We start from the raw sequence: 10,366 nt of genomic DNA, 5'->3' as shown, positions 1-10,366 counted from the left end.
GCCCAGGCTGGAGTGCAGTGGCGCTATCTCGGCTCACTGCAATCTCTACCTCCTGGGTTCACGCCATTCTCCTGCCTCAGCCTCCCGAGTAGCACGCCCGGCTAGTTTTTTGTATTTTTAGTAGAGACGGGGTTTCACTGTGATAGCCAGGATGTACTTGATCTCCTGACCTCATGATCTGCCTGCCTCGGCCTCCCAAAGTGCTGGAATTACAGGCGTGAGCCACCGCGCCTGGCCAAGGAATCTTACTTCTAAGAGTGTCAAGGAATCTTAAGACCAAAAACTATAAGAACCACTGACCTAAATCATGATTCAATTCTTCACTTCTCTATTCTGACCTATAACCGCATTCTGTTGTCCATTCACTTTTCATCTCTGGCCACTTATATTCATCTCTAGACACTAGTCTCCTATAGCTAGGCTTTGACTGTTAGAATTGCTTTAAAAGTTTCAGAAGTTCTCCTAAATTTAATATATAAGGTTTGAACAAGTTCTAACACCATCCTAGGTTCTCAGGGGTTTTTTGTTGTTGTTGTTTGTTTTGAGTCAGGGTTTCACTCTGTTGCCTAGGCTGGAGTGTAGTGGCACGATCATGGCTCACTGCAGCCTCCACTGCCTGGGCTCAAGCGATCCTCTCACCTCAGCCTCCTGAGGAGCTAGGACCACAGGTGCACGCCACCATGCTCGGCTAACTTTTTATTATTTGTAGAGACCAGGTCTTCCTATGTTGCCCAGGCTGGTGTCAAACTCCTGGGTGCAAGTGATCCTCCTGCCTCAGCCTCCCAAAGTGGTGAGATTACAGGCATAAGCCACTATGCCCGGTCCATCCTAGGTTCTCTATTATCTCTACAATCTGTTTTTCCGGCCTCATTTCTCCTTATTTATTTGAATGTTTATCATACATTTTAATCTACTCAAGAATTTCCTGCCTCCTGGAATGCTCTTTCTGTTCCTCAATCTTCCCATATCTGCACAGAAATTGTATACTGCCTTTTCCAAGGCCACCCCAACTATGCCCTACACACCTTCCTTAGTACACCTCTTTTTTCTTTCTTTCTTTTTTTTTTTTTCTTTTAAAGAGACAGGTTCTCACTCTGTTGCCCAGGCTGGAGTGCAGTGGCATGATCATAGGTCGCTGCAGCCTCAAACTCCTGGGCTCAGGGGATTCTCCTGCCTCAGCCTCCCAAGTAGCTGAGACTACAGGCACAAACCCCTATGCCCAGCTCATTTTTTTATTTTTATTTTTTGTAGGGACTGGGTCTCACTGTGTTGTCCAGACTGGTCTCAAACTCCTGGTCTCAAGTGATCCTTCTGCCTTGACCTCTCAAAGTGTTGGAATTAACAGGCATGAGCTACCACACCAGCCCTTAGTACACATTCTGACCTACAACCGCATTCTGCTGTCTATTCACTTTTCATCTCTAGCCACTTATATTCATATACAGCCACCTTTTATCCTACTCACTTTTTTCCAGTCTCCCTCTTTCCCATATGTATCCATTCTATCTTATCAATGACTTTTAGTCACAAATAGAATCTATCATTAATTGACCTGTTTGCATCTACTAAGTATGATTTAAATATGCCAGTCAATTCTTCTAAAAACTAAATGTTTATTAAGTTTATTAATTTACATTTCTCATTCATTTGCCTGTATATTTGTCCAAATAAACTAAAAATATTCAGAAAAATATTTGAATGAGACCTTGAGCAACACCATATACCCAAAAGCACTTGATAATGTAAACTTCCATTTATCCAGAATGACTAGGAAAGACACATTTCCATAAATATAATGTTAACTAAGACACACATATATACAAACTGACAAAGAATTATACTGCTATAAAATGAACTTAAAACAATATTGAGTATCACTTAACACTTCCTCCATGACTCAGAGGGTAAGTACATGTCAGGAATTCATCACCATGAACATCAACTATTAAATAGAAAAGAGGGGACTTAAAATGTCTTCAAGAGCACAAACACTGTCTTATACTTCCTTTTCGATGCCCTATTCCAACTGGCAGAGAGCTGGGCACATAATCATTTTGTCAATTAACCTGTCCCCTAACACAGCAGAGTTCAACTTTATTTGTTTAAACTTTCCAGTGATTTAAATTCTAGGTCAAAAGACAATTACTATAAATACTTTTTGATGATGAATAATCTTCATCTTTAGAGATGAAAGAGCCACATCTACAATAATAACAACATAACTAGTAATTTGGCTGGCTGTTTGGCAAGAATTGGAGCATATGGAAAAAAGAACCATCAGCCTTAGTCTAAACATTCTAAGTGGAGGTTAGGAGCCTAAATATCTTAACTGGAATGAAAGCTGCTAAGAAGAGTCATAAATGTGGGTCAGAATACTATGACCTGTGAGATCAGACAGGAAAGTTTTAGAAAATCTAATGGCAAGGAGAAAATATACAAAAGTATTCAAAAGGAAAAGAGTATAAAGTAATTGAATCATGCAACTATGTTCCAGCCAATTGCCTAACAGAATAAAGCTCTGAAAAATAAAAGCCAAGGTTGAAAATTTCAACACAGAACTGGAAATCATAAAGAGTGACACCACTGAAAAAAATTGCCAAATAGAAATTCTAGGACTGGCCGGGTGCGGTGGCTCAAGCCTGTAATCCCAGCACTTTGGGAGGCCGAGATGGGCGGATCATGAGGTCAGGAGAGCGAGACCATCCTGGCTAACACGGTCAAACCCCATCTCTATTAAAAATACAAAAATTAGCCGAGCGTGGTGGCAGGCGCCTGTGGTCCCAGCTACTCAGGAGGCTGAGGCAGGAGAATGGCGTCAACCCAAAAGGCGGAGCTTGCAGTGAGCTGAGATCCGGCCACTGCACTCCAGTTTGGGTGACAGAGCGGGCCCCCGTAAAAAAAAAAAAAAAAAAAAGAAATTCTAGGACCAAAAAATGAAATAAGCAAAATTAAGAATTCAATGGACCAGTTTAATATCATATTAGCTGACGAAAGAATTAGGAAAGGGAAAACAATCCAGAATGAAGCACAGGAAACAGGAAAAAATAAACAAACAAACAAAAAACCAGAAGCATAAATACAAAAGAGCGAATAAAGTTTACAGTGAGAAGGTATAATGTACATTTAATTGGAATCCCAGAATTAGAGGACAGAAAGAAAGGAACAGAGGCAATATTTGAAGAGATAATAAATAAGAATTTTCCAAAAGTGATAAAATATCATTCCACAGATTTTTTTTTTTTTTTTTTTTGAGATGGAGTCTTGCTCTGTCACCCAGGCTGGAGTACAGTGGTGTGATCTCAGCTCGCTGCAACTTCCGCCTCCTGGGTTCAAGCAATTCTACTGCCTCAGCCTCCTGAGTAGCTGGAATTACAGGTGCCCACCACCATGCCTGGCTAATTTTTGTATTTTTAGTAGAGATGAGGTTTCACCATGTTGGTCAGGCTGGTCTCAAACTCCTGAGCTCAAATGATATGCCCGCCTTGGCCTCCCAAAGTGCTGGGATTACAGGTATGAACCACCGTGCCCCGCCAAATGTCATTCCACAGATTTAAGAAGTTCAATGAATTCCAAGCAAACTAAATAGGAAATTCATACGCAGATACAAAGTGGACGTGCAAAAACCTCAAAACAGAAAATGTTATGAGCAGCCAGGGAAAAACACATGAATTACATCCAACAATTAGAATGAAACTAACTTTTATAGCAATACACAACAATAATATATCCTAAAATGTGTTTGTTCCAACAAAGCAAGATTGGTTTAACATTTTAAAATCTTGTAATTCACTCCACTAACAGAGTAATAGAGAAAAATTATATCATGTCAAAAGACGTAGGAAAAATCATCTGATGAAATACAGTACCCTTGCATGATTAAAAAACAACAACAGAAGCTCTTGTAAACTAAATGGAATAGAATAATAAAGCTTATCTCCCAAAATTGATCATATTATATAATGAAAGCTTTCCCTGTGCAGTGAGGAATCAGACAACAAGGCCTGTTATCGCTGCTTTTATTATCCTGGTAGCATCAACAGTTCAGTAAGGCACAGAAGATACCAAAGATAGAAGGATTAGAAAGGAAGGAACAAAACTATCATTATTCCACAAATGATCTGATTTCGTCTATATATAACCCATAATAAGAAATTTTCTAGATAAGTCCAATTTATTTCCATTATATATTTCCTTATATTGGCCACATCTTTTATATACTAACAACAAGTGCCTAGAAAGAAGGCTAATAAAAGATGAGAACTTCTACATAGAAGACAATTATTGAAATTCAAAGATAAATGAAGAAATATGCAATATTCTCAGATTACAAGACCAATATCATAAAGATGTCAATTCTCCCCAAATTCATCAGACTCTATATAATCCCAACTAAAACCCAAACAGGTTTGTGTGTGTGGAGACAGGAATTGGGGCAATTTAACAAGTTGATTCTAAAATTTACATGAAAATGTCAATAGCTAGGAATAGATAAAATATAAAGCCTGGGAAAGACAGAATGATATTAGAGCAAGGACAGAAACAGGACAAAGCAGCAGGTTAAGAAACAGACTCACAAATATATTGTCAGTGATTTCTGACAAGGGAGTACAACAAAATGGAGGAGAAAAGTGGTCTTTTCAATACATAGTACTAGGACAACTGGATATTCACGTAGAAAGGAATAAAATGGAATTCCTACTGTACATGATACACATAAATCAATTGTGTGAAAGGCAAAACAACGAAGGTCTTAGAAGATAATACAGGAAAATATCTTCATGACCTCAGAACATAAAGCAGCTGACTACACTAAAATTATTAACTGTGAAAAGGCAAATCTAGAGGGTGGGAAAAGATATTTATAACTAGCAACAAATGGCTCAAATATAAAAATACACACAAACACACACATATGCATATATAACAACAAACCAATAAGAAAAAAACCCAGGAAAAAAAATGGACTGGAGACATGAACAGGCACTTCACAGAAGAGAAAATACATACGGCTAATAAACTTCTAAAAAGGTTCCAACCACTTTGTTCTGGGGAAACGCAAATTAAAACCATAGTAAGGCAACACTACACACTCATCAGAATGGCTAAAATTTTAACAACTCACAATACCAAGTATAGACTAGGACACAAAACAACACTGCTACAGAAGTAGCAATTGTTCAGCCACTTGAAAACTGTTTGTTATCTGCCAAAGGTGAAAATGCACATATTCTATGACTCAGCAAGGCCATTCCTATGTATTTATCTTACAGAAACGCATGAACATGTGTACCAGGACATACAATAGATTCATCGAATTATTATTGTAATGCTCTCAAACCAGAAACAATCATATAACCATTAACATTAAAATGAACTATTATATATATTATAATGTATCCACACCATAGAATACTACACAGCAATGAAAATCAACGGGCCACAGCTCCAGGCAATAATATGAATTAATGTCACAAGTGTAATGTTGGGTACAGGAAGCCCGACAAAATAATTCATATTGCATAATTTTTTGGAGGCCAGTTTTAAAGAAAACAGGAGTAGTGCATATGATCTAACATGTTGTCACCAAAAAGGGGCACTTGGAAGGGGAGGGCTTCTGGGTCAGAACCAGCAATGTTCTATTTCTTGTCCTTTGCGGTGGTTCATCAAGCTATTCTTTGAGGTTTCACGTACTTTTCCGTATGTGTGTTTGATCTCATATAAAAATGGTTTAGGAAAATTAAACCAACTAGCTTACCCTGAGACTAGCATCTGCCCATCATGGGAAAAAGCACAAGCCAGAACAGGAGCACAGTGCCCACTCAGGGTACTTTTATATTTTAATTCAAAACCTGCAAATAACAAGGTAACAGAGATTAGAAAGCTGACCATGCTTAGAACTGATTTTTAAGTCAATGTCATTTCACTTGTTTATTCAACAAATAATCTTTGAGTGCCTAAAGGACACAAAAATTAAAAACCCTCATGCAGTTCAGATATCTATAAGGAAATAAATCGGGATGCAGTGTGATTAACTGGTTGCTGTTGACTAAAGAAAAAAGTAAGTTTTTAAAGAATTCAAGTAGTTTTACTCAGAAGTCTTTCTGAGGACTATAGACTAAGGCCTATGGCCTGGGAACTACAGGGCAGTCTGTGAGACCACTCCAAAGTGGTGCTTCAGCCCGCTGCTTATATACAGGTGGTAGAGGCTTAGTACGTGCAAAATCACATCAAACAGAAGTTACATTAAAGCAGAATCACATCAAGGTCTGGGTGTAAGAGTACATCTGGTTATAGATTACTAAAGTGCATTTGGTTACAGATTGTAGAAACGTGATCACTAACCCCACCAGACATATTATCTCAGGTAAGAAAAGGCAAGGCTGGGCTCGTTTATCTTTTAAGGAATGTAGTGACTCAGGCAAGAGACATGAGGGACTCTGTGCTCTCCTCTGTTTTGTCTTCAAGGCATTCTTCCGGAGAGCTGCATGTTGTCACAGAGTCGGGGGTTTTGTGAAATTATGCTGGCAAGCAGAAAGGAGCAAACATGGCTTCTCCCTGTTTGTCGCTCTGTCTCACATTTCAAAAGCTCAGTAATGGATTTTAAAAAGCAGCTCAACAAAGGCTAGATGGGGTAATTTCATAACTACCAAAATTTCTAAACGTTTAAACTATACCACAATTTTGGTGTCTGATAAAAACAAAATATGCCAATTGCACAAAAGACTTTAAAAAATGCTTATAATTTTTTAAATCTGGCACTTAAAAATATTTTGTCATCCTGTAAATAATCAATGGTAATTTACACATCTTGTAATTCCAATATTATCTTTATAACACTCCTACAAAGTATAAAAAAGGGTAAATTCCCTTTTATGCTTTTAGAATTACTAAACGTAAATATCACAACTATTTTAAAAGTATACTGAGGGAATTCAATACATTTTGGTGACAACCTATAAAAATAAATATTAAGAAATTGGCAGGGGTTGGGGGAAAGGAAAAGGAAATACACAAGGGAAATTTATAACTACATCAAACACAATAAAACCTTTTTTGAAGTGTTAAATGTCTTTTAGTGAGGATAACAAGCATTTAACTAAAGAAAAAGGTCATCAGAGTAAGTAAAAGTTTCAAGCTCAAAACAGGAAAAAAAAATATTTTTATCTGGGAAAGCAGAGACACACACTAAAGGCACCATGCTAGAAATACAAGTGCTAGAAATACAATGATGAACTTCAAAAGGCTTTCATTCTGGCCGGGCGCGGTGGCTCAAGCCTGTAATCCCAGCACTTTGGGAGGCCGAGACGGGCGGATCACGAGGTCAGGAGATCGAGACCATCCTGGCTAACACGGTGAAACCCCGTCTCTACTAAAAATACAAAAACCAGCCGGGCGAGGTGGCGGGCGCCTGTAGTCCCAGCTACTCCGGAGGCTGAGGCAGGAGAATGGCGTAAACCCGGGAGGCGGAGCTTGCAGTGAGCTGAGATCTGGCCACTGCACTCCAGTCCGGGCGACAGAGCGAGACTCTGCCTCAAAAAAAAAAAAAAAAAAAGGCTTTCATTCTAACTGGGAACAATAAGTAGGCATGATTAATCAAACAAAGCAAACATATTAAGGTGCAAACCAAATTAAGACTACAAAACTTTAATACAACCATAAGAATAGGTTATGTCCTCAAGTATAAGACTCATATGTCTCTCTACTCCTCCCTACAAATAAGCAAATAAGGTACAAATGGTGATAAATGCTTTACGAAAAGGTTTTATTATTATTTTCTTTTTTTTCAGAGGGTCTCCTTCTGTCACCCAGGCTGGAGTGCAATGGTGCAGTCTCGGCTCACTGCAACCTCCACCTCCTGGGTTCAAGTGATTCTCCTGCCTCAGCCTCCCAAGAAGCTGGAACTATAGCCGTGCACCACCACACCTGGCTAATTTTTGTAGTTTTGTCGAGACAGGGTTTCACCACATTGGCCAGGCTGGTATGGAACTCCTGACCTCAAGTGATCCGCCTGACTCAGCCTCCCAAGTGCTGGGATTACAGGCGTGAGTCACCATGCCCAGCCTTATGAAAAGGTTTTAACTGCATGTTTATAAACTGTCATGTATGTTTTTGTTAAAAAGTCAGTGTCAACATATTTTCCAGTAAACATGTGAAAGGCTTTACTTTTGAACAATTATCAAAGGAACATATTTATTTCCTGATAAAAGGTTCTTCTCTATACACTATACACTAGGATAATTATGAACAACAAAAATGTAGTTTGTCATTTAACTGAAGTGTACTAGGTAACAAATAATAATATTTTGAGGCTCCTGAATCAATCAAGATGACCACAATATTTCAGATTCCCATGAAAATGTCAATGAAGGAATAAAGACAGAAATGTACACTGGTAAAGAGAGTGGGAAGAGGGGCATCAGCAAACCAGACACTGAATCAACTTTGGGAAGGCAGAAAGCACATTAAATAATGAAGTATAAAAGAATAACAGCCCAGTGTACGAACAGACGGGGGTACAGCCAAGAAAGTTATTCTGCCCTAGGAAACACCCCAAGACTGGCCAAGTGCAGTGGCTCACGCCTGTAATTCCAGCATTTTGGGAGGCCAAGGTGGGAGGATTATTTGAGGCCAGGAGTTCGAGACCATCCTGAGAAACAAACTGAGACACTGTCTCTATAAAAAATTTAAAAATTAGCCAGGGCAAGACCAGGGAGAGGAGGTGGAAAGGGTAGGAAGAAAACACCTCAAGGTTCCAGAATATCAATAGCCAGGAAAAAGGAAAATTAGAATGACACAGACATAGACCTGAAAAGAAAAAAATTGACTGACTGTATAGAGATCATTTGGCGTCTACCTCCAATCTCTCGCCAACTTCACTCTTAGTATGCTGCACAAAAGCCAAGCACTTATCCCTGGTGAAACCTTTCAAACAAACAACTGCCTGGGAAGCTCTAGGGTGACAGAGTATCTACTCCCCAAGTCCCCAGTCCCTCACCCAGAAGGGCCAATTACCCACCTCCTCATCCTAGAGGGAAGCCAGCACTAACAAACCACCCCTGTGCACAGAGCTTCTAAACATTATTGTCTAATTCTTAAATGCAAACAGAATACTAAGCAAAAAGGGGACTCGACTGCAAACAAAGCTCAGAAAACAGGAGGGAACTTAAAAACAAAGCAAAAACTCCTAAAAGACATCCTGAGAGTTTTGAGAGTTTACCTTTATAACGGACACTATGAAAAGGAAACAAAGAAGATGGTGAGCTTTCAGAATCTGAAAATACGATTAACGAGATAAAAGATTCAAAAAAAGGTTAAGAGAAAAAGCGGAGAAATTTTTCCCTAAAGTATAAGAAAAGAGAGAGGAATGTCGGGGAGAAAAAAGAGAATCAATTCGGGAGGCCCAACATTCAATTAATGGAAGTTGTAAAAAGAGAGAAGGATGAAAGAAATAACATAACGGAATACTTTATTCCAAAACTGCACAAAGTAAGCTTCCTGACTGAATAGTACAATGGAAGGAAAAAGACCCACACACTAACAAAAAGCAGTACCTACAGTGAATAAATAAAAAATATAGTGGTATAAACAATGTTTACAGAAACTGTGAAAACCACCAAAGGAGTTGAAATCAAGTGCAAAGCGGTCCCCTCTGGTGAGCAGAAATGTGCATGGCAGTAGTATGGGTGAGGTCATGATCAGCAATGAGCATCTGATTTTTCAATCATGTGTATTACTTTGATTAAAAGTTTCTTAAACTATATTTTTGTACTTATTTTTAGATACTCAGGGTACCTTAAGTAAAAAGATTAAACAGAAATTTTATCCAGACCACAAATAATTTTAGAGAAGTGCTACTTAGCATACATACCTAAGATATGGGTAAAAGAAACAATCCAAATTTTGACTTGGCAATCCTGACCACATGATGCCAATCGAAAAAACTGAAGACCTTGTTCTCCATCTAAAATTTGTTAAAAATAAATACAGAGAATTTGTAAAACACTGAAATCCCCCTAAAATTTCCATTTCTTAAACTGAGATCTATTAATTCTACTCATTTAAACCATGTTCACAAGCTATTAGTTAACTTATACCATTTAACAAAATGTTGATTAAAGAATTTCTTTTAAACAAGGTACTATAATAGGATTATTAGTCCTCAAGTTGCTACAATAAAATACCTTTCATTTACATTCCTCAAAGAATAGAACTTAAGGCTGCAAGAACCAATATTGAGCCACTAAATAGAGCATCCTCTAACCCAATTTTAGAGTCTGTGAGGCTAGCACTGATGGGAAAAATTAGGAAGAAAAGTCAGTTACTTTGACAGTGTTAAATGTTTAATCATCCCCAACCTTTTTTTAAG

At 38.4% G+C, this 10,366-nt stretch overlaps 1 protein-coding gene across 2 annotated transcripts in view; it reads right to left on the bottom strand.

The window, feature by feature from the left end:
• Positions 1–10,366, bottom strand: part of WDSUB1 (WD repeat, sterile alpha motif and U-box domain containing 1) — a 60,915-nt gene that overhangs the window by 39,178 nt on the left and 11,371 nt on the right. For both annotated transcript variants that reach the window (XM_011947128.1, XM_011947129.1), the window contains exons 4-5: positions 9,869–9,961; positions 5,756–5,849 (exon numbers count right to left, since the gene is read on the bottom strand). In XM_011947128.1, coding sequence (XP_011802518.1) covers positions 5,756–5,849; positions 9,869–9,961 — 187 coding nt within the window. The remainder of the gene's footprint in view (positions 1–5,755; positions 5,850–9,868; positions 9,962–10,366) is intronic.

The sequence above is a fragment of the Colobus angolensis genome, unplaced genomic scaffold (assembly GCF_000951035.1).
Source record: "Colobus angolensis palliatus isolate OR3802 unplaced genomic scaffold, Cang.pa_1.0 Scaffold259, whole genome shotgun sequence".
NCBI lineage: Eukaryota > Metazoa > Chordata > Mammalia > Primates > Cercopithecidae > Colobus > Colobus angolensis.
Note: the sequence above shows the minus strand (reverse complement) of the source record. Positions and strands in the feature narration are given on the sequence as shown.